The sequence below is a fragment of the Sminthopsis crassicaudata genome, chromosome 3 (genome assembly GCF_048593235.1).
Source record: "Sminthopsis crassicaudata isolate SCR6 chromosome 3, ASM4859323v1, whole genome shotgun sequence".
Classification (NCBI taxonomy): Eukaryota; Metazoa; Chordata; class Mammalia; order Dasyuromorphia; family Dasyuridae; genus Sminthopsis; species Sminthopsis crassicaudata.
Genome location: NC_133619.1, coordinates 565,391,884 through 565,415,203, shown reverse-complemented (window position 1 = coordinate 565,415,203; position 23,320 = coordinate 565,391,884). Strand labels below are relative to the sequence as shown.

Sequence of the window (23,320 nt, the reverse complement as noted above, 5' to 3'; positions counted from 1 at the left end):
TTTCTCCTTACTATCTTTCATATCAAATACTGAATCAGACTTGTCAAGTCTTACAGTTTTATAATCTCTTTCACGTATTTCTCAATTCATGAAACTACTACTCTACCTCAGAACTTCATTGTCTCTTACTCAGACTATCATAATACTCTAATTGGTTTTCCTGCCTCTTTATCTCCTGCCTCTAATACATTCACCACAGAGCTTACAAAGTGCTATTTCTGAAGCACAAGTTTCACCATATCATTCCTCTGTTCAACAAACTCAGTGACCTTCTAGAATAAAATATAAACTGTGTCTGGAATCCAGGTGTTGTTCAGTTGTGTCTGATTTTTTGTGACCCCCCATTTGGCTGGATTTTTTGTTTGTTTGATTGTTTTGTGGCAAAGCTACTGGAGTGGTTAGCCATTTCCTTCTCCAGCTCATTTTACTTATGAGGAAACTGAGGCAAAAAGAGTTAGATATCTTGTAGAGGGTCACACAGCTGAGGGAGTGTCTGAGGCTATTTAAACTCAACAAGATGAGTTTCCCTGATTCCAAGCAGGTCAGCCCCTCAGAGTGGTTCTAACCTACTTTTCTCAAGGTTATTATATGTGACTTCCCTTCCAGCCAAATTGTCCCTCCCTACTGTTCCTCCCAGGAAATTGTATCTTCTGCTCCCATATATACCTTTGTATAGGCTATCTTCTCTCCTTAGTTTTCATTCTCTTTTTATCTTTGCTTCTTAAAATCTCTAGTTTCCTTCAAAGCTCAGCTTAAACACCATCTTCTTTTCTGGTTTCCCCAGTAGACAGCATTTCCTTATCAAAATTACTTTTTACTTATTTTCCATGTCTTTTGTATATAATTACACACATTTTTTTTTCTTTATTAGAATGTAAATTCTATAAGGGCAAGAACTATTTAATTTTTGTCTTTGTGCCACAGGGAAACTGCTGACTGACAGATTGTTGGCTTAGATGAGAGCAAAACTTCTTAAACTGTGGACTGTGAGAACTGAATGTGGGGAGTCACAAAAAATTTGGTACCAATAAAAGACTTCTGAACATGACCAAAAATTAATTCAAAATCAAACACATAATGAATCCAAGGTGTTCTTGGCAGTGCTTGCCTGTATTGCATCCTGCAACTTGATTGCAGCCTTGGCTCTAAACAGATATATGCACTTTGCACTATACATGCATGAACACTACCAGAAATATCTTGACTTAGATTTGAGACAGGATCACTTAAAATTTTGTCATGAATGGAAAAAGTTTAAGAAGTCCTGGATTACAGAATAGAGAGTTTGATTTGAAGTCATTTCATATGAGAAAGGTCTACAATTCTAATAATTGTGAATTTAAATATGTCCATAAGTGTGGATTAAAATAAGGTAATATGAATTTAGGTCATATCAGCATAAATATTATGTCCAAAATCAAAGAAGTGATAATCTCATTGTATTTTGGCCAGTCAGGCCACTGGAGTACTGTGTCCTGCCGGGTCCAGCAGTTCTATAAATTTAATTCCAAAAGGATATTGACAAATTTGAGGCTAAGAAGAACTGGCTCAAGAAACTATTGATATTTTACATAGAAAAAAACTTAGGGCAGAAAAAAATAAATATTTTGAGCTACTGAAAAGATGTCATGTAGAAAACTAACTAAACTTATTTTACTAAGTTCCAGAACCAGTGGGTGGCAGTTAAGAGGGAAAGAGAAGGAAAACTTATTACCAATTAGAAATTATCCAAAAATGGAATACGCTTTCATGAAGATTATAGGGATTTCTCTCACTGAGTCCAGACCATTATTCTGGGGTGATCTAGATTGGAACTAGTTTAACTTTAAGACCCCTTCTAAATTTTCAGTTTTCTTATTTTCTTAGCAAATAAATGTTCTAAACGGGACAGGAAAAGCTAGAGAGTAACAAGCTCAGAACTAAGATTTAGGAAATTGGTTAAGAACTAGAATGAATTAGATAACACTGAAAAGACTTTCCAGAAGCTTAAATAGCATGGGAGAAAAATGTAAAGATAACTAAAATACTATCAATTAGAGAATGGTTGAACTAATAAATGGTCTGTAAATATAATGGAATACCACTGTACTATAAGAAATGATGGAGGAGTTACTTTCCAAGAAACCTAGGAAGATTTTTATAAACTAATACATAGTGAAGTGAGTAGAAAGAGAAGAGTAATTTATGCATCAACAACATTGTTAAAGAGAGACAAAAAACTTTGAAATAGTCAGGAATTCTGATTAGCATGATTTCAAAGGACCCTAGCTCAACCTTGTTACCTATCTCTTGAGAGAGATATGATGGCCCCATGATACAGTTGTAGATAAGTTTTATGGATATGGCCAATGTGAGAATTGTTTTGTTTGACTATATATATTTATGTTTTTTTTTTTAAAGGAGGGAGGAATTTCATTCCTGTTTATTGAAGAGAAAACAGAACATTAATTAAAAGAAAAGTGGTGCTATGTGGATTCGATATTTTGTTATATTTGTGTAAAATATGAGAAACCAAAGTCTCTGACAATTTGGATTACAAGTATAAGATTACTATAAATTTATTTTTTGTCTTTTTTTAATTTTGGGTTTTTTTAATTTTAATAATTTTTAATCTTGGGTTGCAGAGAACTTTCAAATTCTATATAATACATTTGACTGAGGAATTTGAATTTATCATTTTTAAAGAAAACTATAATTTTATGCAAATAAAATACTTACACCAAATGATTCACCAATAGAAACCAAAATTCTGTTAAGATAAAAATGAAACAGATTAATTAGCTTGAGACTATAAATAAAATGACAATTTGATAGAAACATATTGTTCTAAATATTAAGTTTATTAAAACCAAGATTTCTCTGCATCCTATATACTGAAAAGCTATTCTCATTATGAATATAAAAGCAACAGAGGTGCCTAATTTTCTCCCATAATATGCAAATGTCTTAGATTTTCATGGTAGAGTGTTATCCTGAACTATTAGTTTATAGGAACACTAATAATAATAGCTAACACATTGTGTTTTGAGTTTGCATAGCACTTTATAAAAATATAATATATATGTGTATACACATATATATATATATATATATATATATATAATTTCATTTGATTTTCATAGTTGATTTATATAAATTTATAGATGAGAAGCAGATTCAGAAACATGGCTAGTAAGATTCTAAGGCAAACTTTGTATTCAGATATTTTCCTGACTCCAAGGCCTACACTCTATCTACTCCACTAACTGACACATGAAATACTAAAATATCACTACAAAGAATATTTCATGATCAAAGAAAAGAATAGTACATTTTATATGAGCAAAGAATCAAATGAACAAATGGAATTTCTTCTAACAAATCACCTACATTTCTATCATATAAAAAACCCAAGTCAAGTCTAACCGTAGCTTTTTGTCTTAGGAGATATATTCTAACTTTTCTAGCAGGTATTGCAACTATAATAAAAAATGATACATGGTAAAAGGTATCTGATACTTTACTATGTCTTTAGCAAATATTACTTTCCATTTTCATTTTTAAAAATTATTTATGATCAGAATGACAAACTTAAGATAATACATTATTATATAAATTGTTAAAGAAGGCCTGTATTATTTTCCATATAGTTTTAGAATTCAATGCATTTATTGGAATTTAATTCTTTGAAAACTGGTAACTCAGCAGAATATTGCATATGGTTCTGGATAGGGTCAATGTATTTGATTTTAATAGAAAAATGTTTTAAAAAATCTTTGTTACCACAGAAGGTTTACTGAGGGAATGTTAGGGGAGAGGGAAGGAATATCTCCCCTTCTCTCCACCAAAAAACCCTTTGAACAGACATTTGAGCTTACCAAAGAAAACAAAATATATATTATTAGTGTAGAATGACTCATTACTATCATTTAAAAATCATTTACTTAGAACTAATTTGCATAAGACTTTTACAAGTTTATTAATGAGACATAGTTCCTGCCCTTTAGGAAGGCAGTATGGCCCTGGACTAGATTTCAGGAGTACAAGGCTTTGAGTTCTAGGTTTCATGTTAATTAGTTTAGTGACCTTGGACAAGACATTTCTCTGGCTTCAATGGTTGGACCAAGCGATCTTGGAAAATACTTTCTAGCTCTAATATCCTATGATTTTATGAACTTACAATATAAGGGAGGAAATACCAATGCTACTACTAGTAGGGCAGCTGGCCAAATGAAAACTAAATAAATGATACATTGAACATAAAAATATTAGTTTAGAAAGAAGAAAGAGTAATTCTATCACATTAATAATATCTTAAGTGTTAAACATACAATAAAATATTGATCATTGTATACTCTCCCTGCCTCTTGGAAATATATATTAAATATGACCTTTCAAAGATGAAATAATTAAATTAAATGACTTGCTTATGGTTAAACAATGCATAAGATTATCTTAGAGAACTTAGATTAGACTTAGGGAAACTGAGGACCAGGAAGAAAAATTATTTGCTCAAGTTACAAAGTCAGTAGGAATCAGAACTGTGATTCAGAGCCAGGTCTTCAAGTCTTCAATGGGGGACCCTACCCTGATACCTGTTGCTAAATATTTAAAGATCTGCCTGTATTTCTATCTAATCAAAGATTATATATTTGCATGGCAAAAATTACTTTTTCTATATTTAATAAGATTATTAGCTAATGAGGGCTCCTTAAAGCATATACAATACTTTGTGCTTGGTATCAAAAAATAAAAAACAAAATTTATTAACACATTTCTTCCTCCTTGGTTATTTTCTTATACATTAAGTACAATCTGATTGGCCAATCACTTTTATCATCGTAAAATGTTATACCTCTCCTGGGTTAATCTTCTTCCCACTTTGCACACAAGCACAACAAGTTTCAAATAGCCTATGATACCTTGTAATAAGGCAAATGGAGCACATCAAAGCTAGGAAGCATATGTGGTTGATGTGGATGATAACATAATAATTCGATGCTGTACTGCACCTTTCATCTAAGCATCTAAAAGAGCTTCAAAAACACCAGCTCACTGATTCACAACAACCTTTTGAAGTAGAGACTTGCCCAAGGGAATATAAGAAGACCATGGGAAAACCAGAAATAACAGTTTCAAGTCTTAATTTGTAGTCATCTGTTCTAACAAGTTTGTACTCTCATCTTTAATGAGATATTGCTTTTATATTATGAAAGAGTGGTCAAGGCCCACAAAAAAGGCTTCGTAAGACATTTCATGAATTCAGAATGGCTAATAAATGAAATATAAAAAGTCTACTTCATTCAGCAGATAGGTTCCAATAAAAATAAAAGTATGTCAAAGGCTTACAATTAAACGGAGAGAAGTAACTGTGTATAATAGAAAGCAGGAATGAATAGAGAATTATTTACAAGTTTATACTTTAACATATGATCTTTTTTATTCATCAGCCTAAAGATACCACATAAGTGAATGGTGAAGTTTAGATAAGAGGTTTTTGGCTTTTTAAAAAAGACTTTTTAATCCTGGATCAAAATTTATTGCTCTTTACCAATAATTCAAAGAGAAAACTAGTACGAACCTTGATCTTGGAGTCATTTTTGTGGGAGTTGGAAGACCTTCTGAAAATTTGTACGGACTCTTCAAGGGTGATATATAAATATTCCCTCCAGGAACACGTAAAGGAGAACTAGAAAACTTATAAGGACTCCGAGGAATGTGAGGTATCGGTGATAAGGTTGGGGGCTATAACAACAAAAGTAAATAAATGTTTTAACATTTTTTAATTGGAAATTCTGATGCAAAAACACAACACATTCTCAACATACCCTGGTAGATGCATATTGTAGAATGTTTGTTTTCAGTTTCTGCATGAAGACCAAATTGTAGAAGACTATGATGGAATCATATTGCCCTTCTCTGATCAAAACACGTTTGAAAGTCTGTGGAGAAAAAATTATGCTAAATGAATTTATTCATTCCTTTCAATATTTTCTTTTTTCTTAATTCATACTTTTATTTAAATAGTTATATTGTAATGTGCTTTTCAACAGATTAAAAATACAATACAAGAGATATTTAAGCAGGCCTTACTATGATTCAAAGAATTCCTTGTGGAGATGCAAAGATAAAATGACCCAATCTCTATTATCAAGAGTTTTAAAATTTCATGGATTTGGGAGTGGAGATTGAAATAATAAAACATACACAAATAAATATGATAGAAGGCAAAATGTGGTAAAGGCAAATGAAAGTCCATTAAATTTAGGTGAGATCATGAACAACTATATGCATTAGGAGATGTTTAGAAGGCGTTAGTCTCTGTGAGATTGTCTAAAACACAGAGAACATGAAAGGCAATGATGTGAAATAAGGTCGGAAAGGTAGATTGTAAGTATAATGTGGGAAGTTTTAAACTTGCATTTTATTCTATAGGTAAAATTTTTTTGAGCATGGGAGTGACATGGTTAAATCTATACCTAAGAAGACTATAGTAGTAGATATGTTAAGGATAGATTAGAGAAAGGAGAGATTACATACAATGAGACCAGTAAAGAAACTTTTAAAAATAGTTTGGTACTAAGAAGTACTAAGGCCATAAAATGGGAATAGTAATAAAAAACAGTGGACAGAAGATCATGTTATAAAAGCTTTAACTTAGCAGATCACAGGATTGCATATAGAGGGCCTGAAGAGACTTCAGAAGCCATCTAGTCCAACCCACTTATTTTACAGATAAGAAAATTGAAGGCCAGGAAGATTAAGTAATTTAACCACACAGGTAGTAAATGGAAGCAGATTTAAGCTATCCAATGTGTTTACATAAGATGTGAAGTTTAGAGAAGAGCCAAAATTATTCCAGAGTTTCAACCTAGGTAGGTGTATATATATATATATTCATATATATATGTATTCATATACATACATATACATATACATACATATATATATATTTGAGCACTGTTTACACAGAAGTTAAAATAGAGTCATGGGAGAAGATTAAGTAGATGAGGCAGTGTGGCTTTGCAGACAGAATACTGGACCAGAAATCCTGAGACAGATAAAACTGGTGGCAATATGCCAAGTGAGTGAAACCACCACCATCATTCTGATAATTACTTCCCCTCAGATCCTAATGGAGATGGATCAAGTCTGGGAGCTCCAGAGCCCTGGAAAAGCATGGTCAATAAAAATAGTAGCCTGTTTCTAGTCTAAGCCCTATAGTTAACTGTCAAGGAGAGTTATCCTGTGCAGAACAGACTCAACATTGTTGTCTATATCACCACCAATTATTTACTAACTGCCATTGATGGACAAGTAAGTCCAAGAATACTAGGAGTAGCAACAAACCTTCAGACTTCTAGTTCTGCTTTCAGCCCAGGCTCCCAGATATCATCCAGAAAGCAGCCCCTTTAGGGATGGAGACAGATATTCCCATCAACTACCAAAAGTTGCTAAAGAAGCAATCACTACCAACTGACCCTTTTTACAACCCAGTCCCTATATATCTTCCAATGAATCAACTCTTGTGGAGATGTAACCTGCAACTGTTTCTGAAGTTGCTGTACCCTGCCAATTTAGCAGTCATAGTAATTGAAGACCCAGAAAAAAAATTCTTGTTACCAAACTCTTTGGCACAATGAAATGATTCAACATCAGAAATGAATATTGCTTTATTAAGGGAAATAACATTAAAGAAGAACCTTTACCATCTTTACTGCAGTACCCTGGTGTCTTTCCAGGTCAGTTATATGTCTTGAAGGAAACCAGGGAAAGCAATAGGGACCAATTAGGAGGGAGAGCATTCCAGACATGGAAAACAGCCCATTCAAAGGTACAGAGAAAAGGGCTGGAATGATATAGGAGGAACAACAAGATAACTCATTGGCTATATGGAAAGGATTAAACTATAAGGAGGTGGAAAAGTATGAAGGAACTAGCTTTTGAATAGCTTTAAGTGCTAACTAGCTGATTTTATAATTGATCCTGGAAAAAAAAACACCAATTACTCATAGCAAACACAAATATTTTTAAATGATCTCTTCTGAGATAATTGGCTTGCTAGTTAGAATTTATTCAATAAAACTCAAAAAGATCTTTTGGAATTTTAGTCTAAGAATGTTCATCCTCTTTTCAAATGTTTTGAGACACTGGTATTGTTTTTGTCCTTCCTTCTATTACTAGAGATAATTTTGGAGTTTGCATTGTGAATACCTTCAATGATCAAGATTTTTTGACTTTTTCTTCTTCAGATTTTAGTAGTTCCCTGATGATATATCTAATTTTATTTAATCTATGCTTAAAGCTAATGTTTTTTGTTTATTTTTTAAAATTTTCTTGTCCTGATAGGCAAACACATTTTTGTGACTTGGAACTGAGGGTACCACTGACAAAAAACAGTACAAAGTCCTCAAATAGAATTGGTTACCAATTTTGTTATGATATAGTATTGGCATATTAAAAAGTCTATGCCTTTAGCCTATTCAGTTAACATTTGTGGTTTGCCTGCATTAGTGGTAAACAGATCTCTGATTTTTTCCTATTTATCTTGCCTTTTTATAATACCAGAACACAAAGAAGCACTATTTACTCCAATATCTTCTTTATCAATCAGATCTCAGTGCAAGACCTGCTGGCAATCCTATGCCATCATCTATATAATTATTTCTTAGATTCACAGGAAATTTCATTACACTAGCCAAGACAAACCAATTCAGTGGCATCTCCAAAGCCCAACTGGCCACCATAATGATAATGGGTTTGATTTTGAGGGCTCTGTTGTAGTTACTATAAGTATCAGAGGAAACTAATCAGTACAGTGGATTACACACAAGATTTGGAGTCAAAAAAGGCGAGTTCAAATCCTGTTTTACATACTTGCTAGCTATGTGGTCCTGCTTAAGTTATTACCATTGTTAGCCTCAATTTCTTCATGTGTAAAATGAAGAAAATAATAACACCTCACAATGTTATAATATATAAAACACTCTAAGAACATATTGTGTTAATTTAATATTTTAAAGCACAATATTAAATGTTAATTATAATTTTTACTCATTTTGTTCTTGCCTTTTTAATGGTTTCAAATGGTAACAAAAAGTATGATGACTATCTTTAATATTTATTGTTGCACGAATAAAATCCTACTTTTTATAACTACATAAAAGTACTGGGATGTAAAAGCATCTGTTGTAGGATCACAGAAAAGTATCTTTATGACAACCTCCATAGAAGAAAGTATGGTAGGCATAATATGTATGTATCTTACATTTCTTCTGCTACATCCATATATTTCAAAAATATTCTATTCCATGGGACTTAGGGATTATAGATATTTAAGAAGTTATAATAAATCTAATAAAAAGTCATTCTCAAATTTATTTTGATCAATGTTATATCTGAGCAATTGTGAGCAACAATTTTGTCTTTGATAATGCTCTAGTTCCTGTAATTTATTTGTTAAATTCTCAAATAATTTTTTGGGTTTGTATTTGTAGTATAAAGACCTGTCATTTGTTACTTGTTAATTGTTATCAAAGATAGCGGTTCTAATGTAAAATTATAGTCACCAAGTAATGTCTTTCTAGGTATTCAGTAGGTGCTAAAATGTTACAACATGTAGTGAAGTATCACATAGTTTCTTCCATTTCTGTTGTAATTGTTAGAAGTAAGGCAGGCTTGGGGGGTAGATAAATGACTCGCATTAGAGTCAGGAAGAGCTTAGTTTAAACCCTTATGCTGTCATATACTAGCTATGTGGTCCTGATAAAACTGTTTTTACTTTTCATGCTCTTGATTTCCTCATTCTAAATTTGCTATATTAACTATTTCACAATGTTCTTGTGACAATTAGCACCTTTTTTGATGTTCAGGGCTTTTAAAGTATTCTCCCTCCTCAACTGATCATATATTTACATGGTATACAATGGAATATAAAACCCTTAATTATATGAGCTATTTCCATGTTTTACTATCTTACAAGGAGTTAGTACTATATTTTGCACCTAGAAATTAATACTAATATTAATAATATTTGCTTAATTGAATGGAATCAAATTAACTCAGCTTCAGGAAGAAGATCCAAGACTAGATGTATAAATCTGTATGTCACCTGAATAGAAGGAATAATTAATTGAACCTATGGAAATAGATGAAATTGCCAAGGAAGAGAGCATAAACTGAGAAGAAGATTAAGGATGGAGTATTGTGGAATGGGAGAAGGAAAATATATTAGTAAAGGAGACCAAGAAGGGCCAATCACCCTTGACATGAAAGTTGAAATATTATCAAGAAAGACCAAGAGATCAATCAATAAATGGAGAATGGTAAAGGAAGATATGGCCTAAGAAAATGCTAACACACCCCAACTGTCAAATTCTCCTGGGGATAAACTATGGCTGTAATAGTTAAAATGAAGTGCTATGTTACACAGACTAGGCAGCAAGTTAGAAAAATCAGTCAGCCAAACTGATAAGAGATGTGGCCTGGAGGAAGAAAAATTCACAGGCCAGAAGGCAGAACATTAGTATGGATATGAAAAAGTTAGAATTATGCAACAATCCTTATTTCTATTTCGTACTTAAACTTTACCCTTCCAAGTCCAAATATCCACAAAAATATTTATTAAGTAGAGAAAGACAGGTGCTTTAATTAGGTAAGTATTTTATTGGAGAGCATTAAAAAGGTTTTCATTTTAGAAAGTTTCATTGCTTTTAAAATTAAAAACTTTAAAAAGAAATTTTAAGTGAATTCTATAAACCAATTTCATGAATTTATTTCCATAAGATATTTCTGATATGTCTGAATTTTTAAAAAATCAAAATAAAATTATATATTTAATTTAAAAAAACAAATGCTACCAATACTGAAAACATTTTCATCTTTTCAGTATTCTAATATAACTAGGAAAATCATATAAGTATATCAATACCAATTTTATTTAATTAGCAGGGTGTCTTTAAAAATGAGGAGTGGAATTTTTATAACAAGGTAGGCTTCACACAATAAGTTTTTGATATTTAATGACAGGATTTTGTTGATATAAAATTTAAAAAAATTAATCTAGGAAGAAAAATAACTGAATCATACTTCTTACTTTATAAAGCAAATTTTATTCTGTTAAACAAAATTCAATATTTGTTTCTTTAAGGTATTATAGTCAATCTTTGTAATTCTTAAACTTTAATTAAGATTTTTAAATGTCACAGTTTTTTCCAGATCCTGCTTTCGTTAAGTTTAATTACCATTTTGTAGATTTGTAAAAATGTTAAAAATGAACATTACAGATGATCAAATTGAAAGAAATTTGGGTATGTTTGGTTAAGAATTAATTTATAGTCAGATATGTATGTCTTGGTTTCATCTAGTAAAATTATCTAAGAAATGATCAAAATAATTTGGATAAAATACAAACTGAAATCATTTACATACCTCCTGGATGGCATGGGTAAGGTCTTTGTATGCTGTCACAATGATTTTGAATTTAAGATCTATATTTTTCACTTTGCATATGCCATACATGGAGCACATCATAATCTATTAAAACAAAGTAAAAGCAATCAGAATGGTACTTTCATACCTAGAAAGTACCCATCATCTTTTCCACTTCGCTCAAAAAGCTAGAAATCTACTTCCTTGCAACATAATCAATTTTAATAAACTGAATATAAAGAGTTCAATATATTAGTATAATCAGCTTCATTTCAAAATCTATAAATTCTAGATTCTCTCTCAATAAAAACACAGGTATAGTCAACTCAATTACTTAAGGATTAATTATCAGGTTTGTGAAATTCATATAGCCTTTGGTTTTCCTTAGCATATTTATGAAAGAAGAGGTCACATTTATTTTAGTTAGTTTTCCTACTATTTGAAATCTCTGGTTTTAAAACAAAAAGGTCAGGTGAGGAAGTGGTTAGAACTACTATGTAAAATAAAGCTATAGCTTGTTATTTAAATTACCCATGCTTTTTAATTATGGGCTTCAGGCTTCTAGAGTAATTACGAATCTTTCCTCCACCTAAATGCCTATAGTTTTTGCAATAATCTTGCTTTTGTCTTTCACTTTAGCCAAGAAAATTAATGACTTTGAAACTGTTTTAAACAATGACAGGATGACTGAAGTAAACATACAACTTTTCAGTATTAATTGGACATTTTGGAATGTTTTGTTAAAAATCAATGTGTTTTTGGTTTCACTTATTTGTGTTATATTTTCATTTATCTTTGTCTTTTTTTGTTCATAATAGCAAAAACCTACTTATTTTACTCTGTGGGCAGTAAATTTCACAAAGTCTTTATAAATGACTTGTCCTCTCACCTACAGATATTCTACAGAATCAACAATTTTTATTTACCACAGCAACTAATTTTATGGCAAAGAACATACTGAAGAGCTAATTATGTTTTCAAAGATTAAATAAGGTAACTGAATCTCTCCAGTTTAAATGTTTATTTCATGTAAATTCAATTCTGAGGATGGAATAATGGTTTTAGAACTGAATGGTAACTACCTAAACAAATAAAAAGAAAATAAAACCCCATCATAAACTTATGTGCTACACTACATTGAGTCATATTATTCTATGTATAGAGTTAAGCGCATATTCTAGTATAACATAAGTAATCCTCAACAGTAGCATTACAAAAGGGTTCTACTATCACTGACATTGTAAAATAAAAATACTGTTTCAATAATTATAGGCTAATTTTTGAACTACATAGTTGATAATTACTAATTATGGCAAAATCAAAGTATTAAGTACATAACTGAATAGTTTGATTTTACTCCATTAATATAATTTTTCCTTTGAATCTAAAGTCTATGGTTAGTGCTTGACAAATTATTCCTAGAAAAAAAAAGAAAGTAAGTGATTTTTTTTTTTTACCTGGTCCAAATGCCTATCCCTCATGAGTTCATACTCATTTTGCAGTGTGTGTTGGAAAAGGGTCCAAATGATGTGCTCCAGTTCTGGGTGATCTGACAGAAGTCGTGAACATAAAGTATTCAGCCGGAGATATGCCAACCGATACACTGATGGTTAAAGGAATAGAAAGGGAATTAGTAATTTTAAACTATTTGACTTATTACTAATTTTCTTCATTACATTAAATTCTTAATACTATAATGCTATCCAACAGGTTTTAATAACAGCACTTTCTCTATTGTTATCTTTCTTATAAACAAATTTTCCCATTCTTAACAAACAGAGCTCAGTAATACTTGCTGGATCAAGCATTAATTAGCTTAAATTTCAAAAACAAATGCATTCCCTTTATCATGGGAGGTGGGAACATGTCAATAACTATCTACAAACAAGATAAAGACAGAATAAGCTGGAGATAATCAACAAAAGTAAGGAACTACAATTTAAAGGTGATCAAAAAAGGTTTTGTAAGGAACAGATTTTAGTTGGCACACGAAGGAAGCTAGAAAATAGAGGTGAGGAGACAGCATTCTAGATATAGGAGACAGTAAAAATGCCTGGAATTGAGAAAAATTGTATTTTATGTGAAGAACAATAAGGTCAGCGTCAAAAATTTGTCTAAGAAACCCACAAAAAAATAGTGGACGGGAAGGGAGAGGGGCAAGGGGTATTCTATTCATTCTGAGAGTTAGTTGAGATATCCAGGTTAAGTGACTTACCAAAGTCACAGAGATATTAAGTTCAGAGGCAGGGCTTTATGATTTCCTGTCCCTAAGTCCAGCATTACTCTAAGCTGCCTCTTTTATTAATATAACTATGATAATAAATTTATTTAGTATATTTCTAAGAGAGAAATATAAAGAGAAATGAAGGTCTGGGAGAAGAGAACTTTAATTGGAGCAAGAGAAAAATACATTTTAAAAAATGAGTTTTGATGACTAAACTTAAAGATATACATACTAAATTATCTAGAATCCACACTCTTCTTTTGGAAAGAAGCACACATAACATATATTAAATTTTTTTATACTAAGATAAACACACAATGCTTGTAGTCTTATTTAAAGATTAAATTTTTGTTATACTTTTCTGAAGGACGGTTTTAGATTGTTATTTTTTTTAAAAGCAAAAAACTCATTTGGGGTTTCCATTTTTTCCCCAAAGAATTTAAAGCATCATCTAAAAATAACCTCTTATTAAGTTATTATATTGTTATACATCACATATATGAGTATGTGTGTATATAAATATATATATATATACACACACACACACACACACACACACAATAAATTTGAAATTGTGATGATAATGGGATATCTATGAACCTTTTTTATAAAAGAGTGAAAGGGAGGTAGATTTCGGTGGCTTCTGAGTTTGAGAGGCTGATGTCGTCTGTGGCTCTGCATTTGAAGCAGAATTTATTCGAGCTGTTGATCCTTTTTTCTTGGGGGATCTTACAGGAGAAAGATACCTACATATATCAAAAGAGAAACTGTTAACTCAAAACATAGTAATTGGCAAAAACATTTTAGCAGTAGTACACATGTAAATACAGCCACCATTCGCTCTATCATTTGCTAGCAGTTCAAGTGAATAGTTCATTTAAATATAATATCACAAAGATAATAATAAAAGGAGTACTAATCCAACCATATTCCAATGCTACATTTTTTTATCACAATGTATGGTGAATTTTGGGTATCAACTTCTTATGGAAAAACCACTATACACATATTATATTCAAGTTCTATTATTAATCACTGAAGGAAGACCCAGGAAAAAGTATGAACTTAAAAGAAAAATCAATTATTGGTATCAAAATACAGTGCTGTCTAATTTCTCTAATAATAAAGTACCTTTAAAAATAGTATGTAAGCAACAAATCCTTAAATATAATTATGCTACAATTCAGAGAAGATAAAAAATTAAATGTATATATGCACACATAGTCAACTTAATGTATAGTAGAAGAATGTCAATAATAATAAGCAACAGAATATTAATAGTATAATTTATTATACTTATAAATATGTCATATTCATTATATTACTATTCTCTAGGGAATGTTTTATAAGTTAGAACCAGTCATATTTAATAAATATAGCAGTTACTTATCAGAATATCAATACTCTCTCTTAATAAACTTTGGCTAGTCCAGTGCACTCTATCGGCATTTTATTTAAATTGGGCAATGATGAGCCATTCCCAATTCCTGAATCTGGGCATCAATTGCATAAAAAGAATTCTAAAATAGAAATATGTGCTAAACTTTTATGTAGGCTTCTGTATCATATTTAGCAATTCAAAAGGAAGTAAATTAGCAAAAAGTAAAAAAAAAAAAAGGAATAATTGCCACAGTGATAGAAGTCTTCTCTCCTGTCCCCTCAGCTTTATCTTTTTTATAATTACTAGGTTGCTCCAATCAACCTAGAGTTTCTTCTCTATTCATGAACTGCCAAATACTTTAGAGGGTTAACTTGGGTAGTAGTTATGCTACAGATACATATTACTATAAACAAACCTTGACGTACATAAACACAAATAAAACATAATAGAAGTAGAATTGCATATAGAACCATGCTCTAACAATGCTCAAGCTAACTTTCCCAAGAAACTATTAATTTTCTCCCTATTATTCAGTCCATCCAAGCAGAAATTCATTAAACATTCTGGAATTAACATTGCAAACAATTTTCCTTGCTCTATGTTACAGAAGATTTATGGGAAAAGAAATGAGAGCTATGCAGCAAAGTTATAAAGAGAATTTATATTTTGATAAAAAAGGTAAAAAGTTACTGAAGAAAATAACTCCTAAATAATTAGAATTGGCCAAATGGGAGCGACTCCAGGAGACATCAAGAAATAATAAAAACAAGTCAAAGCATTTAAAAAAAAGAAGAAGAAGAAAATGTGAAATTTATTATAGGAAAAACAATTGACCTGGAAAACATATCAGGGAGAAATAATTTAAGAATTATTAGATTAATTGAAAGCCATGGGAGGAAAAGACTAGATATATTACAATTCAAGAAACCAAAAAGAAAAATTATAACCAAATCTGAAGGGCAAAGTAGAAACAGAGAGAATCTACTGACCATTTCCTTAAAGAAACAGCAAAATGAAAACTAATTAAAAGAGGTAAATTTTACTAAAAGGCAACAATGTATAATAATACTGAATACATTTGCACCAAGTAGGATAGCATCTAAATTCTTAAAGGAAAAGTAAAATGAATTATAAGAGGACATAGTAAAATTTTAATCATTAGGGTCTTCAATTTACCCTTATCAACCTAGTCAAATACAATCATAAAATAAACAAGAAAGAAATTAAGGGAGATGAAGAGAATTTTAGAAAAATTAGGTGTGATAAATAAAAGAAAATACCAAATGACAACAGAAAGGATGACATCTATTTCTCAACTGTGAACTGTACTTTCACAAAAACTGACCATGAATCAGGGACTAAAAACCTCAAAAACAAATTCAGAAAAGTTAAATTTTCCTTTTTCTGATTATAATACAATAAAAATTATGTTTAAAAGGATCTTTGAAGTATAGGTTAAAATTAATATATTTCTAAAGAAGTAGATGATCAAAGAATAAATAAATTAAAAAACCAATAATTTCATTACATACCATGAAAATAATAAGAAAACTTAGCAACACTTGTGAGATGCAACCAAAACAGTACTTAGGAGAAAATGTATATCTCTAAATGCTTATATCAATAAGGGAAAGAATAGATAAACAAACTGATCATGCAAATGTAAAAAATTGGAAAATCCACAAATTAAAAATTACCATTTAAATACCAAAACAAATTTTGAAAATCAGAGATTTTTAAAAAGAAAAATAAAACTACTTAACTAATATAATAAGCTACTGACTAATTTGATTTAACCCCCCCCAAATTACCAGTATCAAAAATAAAAACTGACTTTACAATCAATGAAGAAGAAATAAAAGGAATTATTAGGAGCTATTTTATTTAACTATATGCTAATAAAACTGATATTTTGAAATGAAATGGATGAATATTTACCAAAAAAATATAAGTTTTCTAGGTTAACAGAACAGGAAACATTATTTAAAATAATCCTATCTTAGAAAAAGAATTTGAACAGTCATAAAAGAACTCCCTACAGGAGGGAAAAGCATTTAAAGAACAATTCTAATACTATGTAAATTATCTGAAAAAATAGACAAAGAAAGAGTCCTACTAAATTATTTTTATGATACACATGTGGTTTTGATATCAAAAGCAGGTAGACAGCTACATCCAGAAAAGGAACACTGGGAAATGAATGTAAACTGTTATTTTTACCTTCTGAATCCAATTCTTCCTGTGCAACAAAAAATTCGGTTCTACACACATATATTGTATCTAAATTATACTGTAATATATTTAACATATATAAGACTGCTTGCCATCTGGGGGAGGGGGTTGGGGGAGGAAGGGGAAAAATCTGAATAGAAGTAAGTGCAAGGGATAATGTAAAAAATTACCCATGCATATGTACTGTCAAAAAATGTTATAATTATAAAATAAAATAAAAAATTAAAAAAAAAAAAGCAGGTAGAATTCAAGATAGAGGAAGAAAATTATAGACCAATTTTCCTAATGAGTATTGATTCAAGAATGCAAATAAAATAAATACTTGCAAGGAAATTACAACAATACATCATAAAGATTATATACTATGATCAGGCTGGATTAACATCAAGAATATAGGACTAGTTCAACATTAGGGAAACTAACCATAATTGACCAATTGTTAAATTATAATAAATAATTGTTATTATTAATAACAAAACAACAAAAATACAGAAAAAGCTTTTGACAAAATATAACACTTATTCCTCGTTTAAAAAATACTTTAAAAGTACAAGAAATAAGTAATATCTAACTAATATCAAGTGCAGGCATTATCTATAAGGAAGACAAAGTAGAAAGCTTCCAAGTAAGATGAAGGAGTGAAGCAAGGATTTTCATTAAAATCATTATTTAATACTGTACTAAAAATGTTAGCTATAGCAATTAAGACAAGAAAAAGAAATTGAAGGAATAAGAATAGGCAATGAAGAAACAATACTGGCCCTTTTTTCAGATGATAAGATTCTTAAAGAATCCTAAGAGTTAACTAAAAACTAATGGAAAAAATAAACTTCAGCAAAGTTTTAGGAGATAAACCTGCCCAAATCATCACCATTTCTGCATAAAACCCAGCAAGAAGAGATAGGAAATAACTATAGAACTCATAAAATATTTGGGAGTCTACCTGCTAACACACATTATGAGAAAAGAAGAAAGCAGTCTTGGAGAAACTAGACATAGACCAACATCTCATACCAATATAAGCACATAATTCAGACACAAAAGATTATTTCTTAAGCATATAGTAGTAAAGCATAAAAGAAATTACCTATCATTTCAGATTACCCTATCAGGATGGGGAGGTGTTTCAGACTAAACAGTTGGAGCAGTTCAAAGAAATTAAAATAGAAAATTGTGATTATGTCAAATTTAAAAGTTTTTATCTTAATATAAAACCAATGCAATTATATTAGAAGTCAAGATGTCAAGATGCTATTGCATATTAATACTGACACACTTGCTATAACTAGCCAGACAGGAAAGTTTCAGTTAGAAGGATGGTTTTATCATTTAAAGATAAGAAACAATTTTATGAGACATTTGAAATGTTCACCTTTTGCTTCCAATGATGAAATAAACAAAAAGACCACTCAAGATGATTGCAATTTACATGTTAGCATAACTACAGAATATAAGAAAGTAGAGAAATTCTATTAAAACTCTTCTAAACATACCCACCCACACATTAAGTAGCTTTAATGTGAAGGAGGGAATATACTAGAAAATAAAATATGCAAGAACATAATGCTCGAAAATAAAATCAAAGTAAGGAAATTAAGGGAGGAAAGTGGTCAAAGGATAAGATATTAATCAAAACCTCAAACATTTATTTCATCAATATATTATTCAAGAAAAGAGTTAAATAGCATAGGAAAATGAAGGGATTGACCTATATTACAAAAAATAGAGTTAGGAATTTACTTATAATGAACCCAGGTCTGATCATGACAATGTCATTGATATCCTCTACTCCATGAAATCCAGTGGTTTCCTATTGACTCCAGGAGCGATACAAAATGATATTGTTTGGCATTCAAATCCCCCTTCTATCTTTTCAGTCTTATACTTTATTCTACAACAAAATATTCTTAAATCCAGTAACATTAGCTTCATGGTTGTTCAACAAACAAGGCACTCCATCTCTTGGCATTTTCTCTAGCTGCCTCCCATACATACAAGACTTTCATTCTTCAATTCTGCCTATGGAGTTCCCTGGTTTTCTTCAAGTTCCAAATTACAGTTATCACTTCCATATCATGAGACTTAGGAGTGAAGAAATTCAGAGACTTGGAAAGTCTCAGTAAAATTTTTTGGCTTTCCTTTCATATCAGAGAAGAATTCTGAATTTTTTCTTTTTCTTTTATAGGGTATTTACAATACACTATTATAAAATTTGGGATGCCATTATACAATGCTATAAATATGTTTTATGCATGTCTGAATTCCAAAATTTTTTCTATATTATCTGATAGCCTTTGTATGTTGCCTATGGCTTCTGCAAACTCAAAAATTTACATTTAATGCCAACCTATAATATATCAAAACTACAATGTGGTGAAGTCAAGAGGACCTGAGTTCAAATGTGACCTCAGACACTTAACACTTTCTGGCTGTGTGACTTTGGGCAAGTCACTTAACCCCAAATACCTCAGCAAAAAAAACAAAAACAAAAACTACAATGGTGAAAGTTGAGATGTGGAAGGGATAATTGTCAAATGCCTTCTCCAACACTTTTCAATTTCAATAACTTCCCTCTATTAATTTCCTATTTATCTTGTATATAGCTCACTTTATATAGATTTTGTTTGAATGTTGTCTCCTCCTTTAGAGAGTATACTCCTTGAAGGCAAGGGTTGTCATTTGTCTCTTTTTGTATTCACAGCACTTAGCACAATGTCTGGCACATAGTAGGATCTTAATACATGTTTATTAATTGATTGATGTGAAATTTGTTTCTCAATCGTTTGTCCATGTGCAGTCAGATCTCTGGCAGAGGTCAAAACTGACACTAAATTAGAAGAAAGGAGAAAAAGAATGAAAAACAACATGGTATGTAATAATAAACAAACTATTAATGATAAAAATGGATAAAGGAAAAGATATCATCTCTAATTATCTCCTTTCCCATAGAATTTAACTGATATAAAATAACCACCACAATGAAAGGATCAAAATAGGCTAGAAATTTTTTCAGCCAGAAAATATGATCTCTTTATCAGGAGGGCAAAAATGATTTAGAAAGTTAATTTGCATCTGCAGATCATCTGCAAAATGTTAAAAAGAAGAATGATGAAAAATTATGAATAGCTTTTCTTTATTAAGGAGGGAAGAGAAAGCAGTAGAAGAGAAAAAAAATGCTCAAGAAAACTCAAAGACTACATAAAGACTGATCATCCCCGAAACAGTTATAGATAAAATTAAGAGAAGAGCAAGCAAATGAAAAAAAATGAACAATTCTGAGAACATTCTAAAAGATAATGATAAAATGAAATTACATTATATATATGGAATTGCAAACTTTAAAGTGATATATATATATATATATATATACATATATTATATCTGTATGCAACATATAGAAATGTCACTTAAGAAAATGATATTAGAAAGAATAGGCCAGGGTCACAGAGAAGACATCTGTTTTAGAGGCAAAGGAATTTTAGAATAATTGGTTTTTAAAATATCTTAATATACATTTGATGTATATCTGATGAAAAGATAAGGTGAATTTTCAAAAATTATTTCCCATAATAAAACAAATATTTAGTCACAATTGACTAAAAAGCATAAATGTGAAATCTACTGTTGGTTGATTGTAAAAAAGTAATTGAATTGGTGTAGTAAAATTCTTCTTTTTAAAAAATCTAACTTTTTAGTGATGTCTTATATTTCTTACATCTGTATGGTTATACCAAATACTTGGTATTCCCTCCCCCTCCCTGTCCTTCAGAGCCATCCCATATAACAAAATAGCATTTTTTAAAGAGAAAAGAAAAATCAGCACAATTGTGTGACATATTAAGAAAGTCCAAAAACATGTAATATGCAATACCTGTAGATATCCCACCTCTACAAATGGGTACAGAGAGATGGGTAGAGAAAAATTCAACCTTAAAAAACTCTCCTCAAACAAGATATCTCTTGTATTTATATGTGTAAGCACAGAGATAAATTTGCCTATTGACCCTCTATCAATATCTTTTTTTTCCATTTTTATTTTATTTTTTTTTATTAATTTTTATAATTATAACATTTTCTTTGACAGTACATATGCATAGGTAATTTTTTTTTACAACATTATCCCTTGTACTCCCTTCTGTTCCAAATTTTTCCCCTCCTTCCCTCCATCTTCTCCCCTAGATGGCAGGCACCCTCTATCAATATCAAGTGAGATTTAAAATCTTACTTGCCAAAGGTATTCACTTCTGTCATATAATATGATTTTCAGAGTCCAAATGCAAGGGGTTTTCATTATATGTCAAAAGCATTTAATTTTTTTGTGTGTGTTAAGGACCCCCTTGATAATCTTGTGAAGCCTATGAATCCTTTTTTCAGAATAAAATGTTTTTATATTCATAATTGAAAGAAATGCTAAATTTCAGATAGATATTAATGAAAATAAATATGTAATTTTTAAAGTATCCAAATTCATAATTTCCTGAAATTTATTCATGGTTATTGTCCTTTGTGCTTAAAGAAGATCAAAATAACATCACTAAGTCTTGGTCAAAGTGTAGTATATATCTAACTGTGGTTGATCATTACTCTTTTGAGGAAGATCCCAAGTCAAGAAGGAAGTAAAAACACAATTATTATTTATTAAGCACCTATTGCGTGCTACGCACTATACTGAGCATTTTACAAATATTATCTCATTTGATCGTTACAATATCCCTGGGAGATAAGCAATATTAGAACATAGTTACTCCTGGGGATAGATTCTATCCTCATTTTATAGTTAAGGAAATTGATCTAGATAGAGATAAATGATTTTCCCAGTCTCACACCCTGAGGAGTGTATATTATATATGGTCAGAAGTGAATGCAGGTCTTGACTTAAGGACCAATGAGCTATCCATGGAATCATCTGGATTACTCATTATTGAAGGTATAGAAAGTTAGGGTTTTTTTGGATATTTCTATTTGCAGATGATATTGAGAACACTCGATGTGACTAGTAACCAAACCTAAGCTACTAAAGAACCTCTTCAACAAAAGCCAGAACCATTCAAAAGACATCAACCTAACAATACAACCAAATGAACAAAAAATGCCTATATATATATATATATATATATATATATATATATATATATATATATATATATATACACATACAGAGAGAGAGAGAGAGAGAGCGCCAGACCCAGTTTTATAGCAGGAAGACAATAGGCTAGACTGCATTTGAGAAATTACATTTTTAATAATCGTAAATTCGTATGTGATATCAAAGATCATCACTTTTGAAAACTAATATTCTCCTAATTAAGATCAATAGTTGTGGTAATGCTAATTAGTATGAAAGACTATACTATCCAAAGAATCAAAAGTGTAGGTCAGTGAAGAAGCAAATAGGATTATAAATCTAGAGCTAGAAGGGATTTTAGATGTCATTTAGTCAAATCCCTAATTTTATATTATGGTTATGAGTAGACTTCAGTATATTCCTAATAATGACAGCATGTAAGTAAGTGCATAAAAGACATGACCCAAGAAAAGTATGATTAGAAAAGAAGGTGGGGCCCAACACAGAGTAAACTAATGATATACTTACAGATCTGCTGCAGTGTGATTATGTTGGAGAGGCAGATTAAGAGTAGAAGTTGGTTCAAGGAGGTGATCAACTGGTCCTTCTCGTTCCTTTGATTGTTTAATGAGATCAAATAAAGGTGAATCCTATATGAAAGAAAATGACATTACACCAACTTATATTATTAATAGAAGTTTTTCCCTTCTTGAGTGTCAAAACTATGCTTTGTTTACAGATTGAGAATTAGTAATTCTAGTAAGCAAGAACTGTTTACATCAACTTGGATAACCAAATAGACTGAACACCAAGCCTCTTTAGTTTCCAGACAGTAAGTTCATAAATCATCATCTGTAGTAACAATTACCAAAGGCAGCAGCTGCGGATTTAGTCTTAATTCTAAACTCTGTAATCTCATTCTCTAAAAGCAGTTAGACTCTTTATAACATTTACCCAACACTGTACCCATTTAATGAATACTATACATGTTACACATCAGAGACTGTGC

At 30.7% G+C, this 23,320-nt stretch overlaps 1 protein-coding gene across 4 annotated transcripts in view; it reads right to left on the bottom strand.

The window, feature by feature from the left end:
• RB1 (RB transcriptional corepressor 1) overlaps positions 1–23,320 on the bottom strand; it is a 172,437-nt gene that overhangs the window by 24,339 nt on the left and 124,778 nt on the right. For 2 of the 4 annotated variants that reach the window (XM_074307712.1, XM_074307711.1), the window contains exons 18-24: positions 22,840–22,961; positions 14,234–14,379; positions 12,867–13,012; positions 11,410–11,514; positions 5,808–5,921; positions 5,561–5,724; positions 2,719–2,749 (exon numbers count right to left, since the gene is read on the bottom strand). In XM_074307712.1, coding sequence (XP_074163813.1) covers positions 2,719–2,749; positions 5,561–5,724; positions 5,808–5,921; positions 11,410–11,514; positions 12,867–13,012; positions 14,234–14,379; positions 22,840–22,961 — 828 coding nt within the window. Of the gene's footprint in view, positions 1–2,718; positions 2,750–5,530; positions 5,725–5,807; positions 5,922–11,409; positions 11,515–12,866; positions 13,013–14,233; positions 14,380–22,839; positions 22,962–23,320 lie in introns of all 4 variants that reach the window. The other 2 variants (XR_012488768.1, XR_012488769.1) reach the window with 2 other exon arrangements.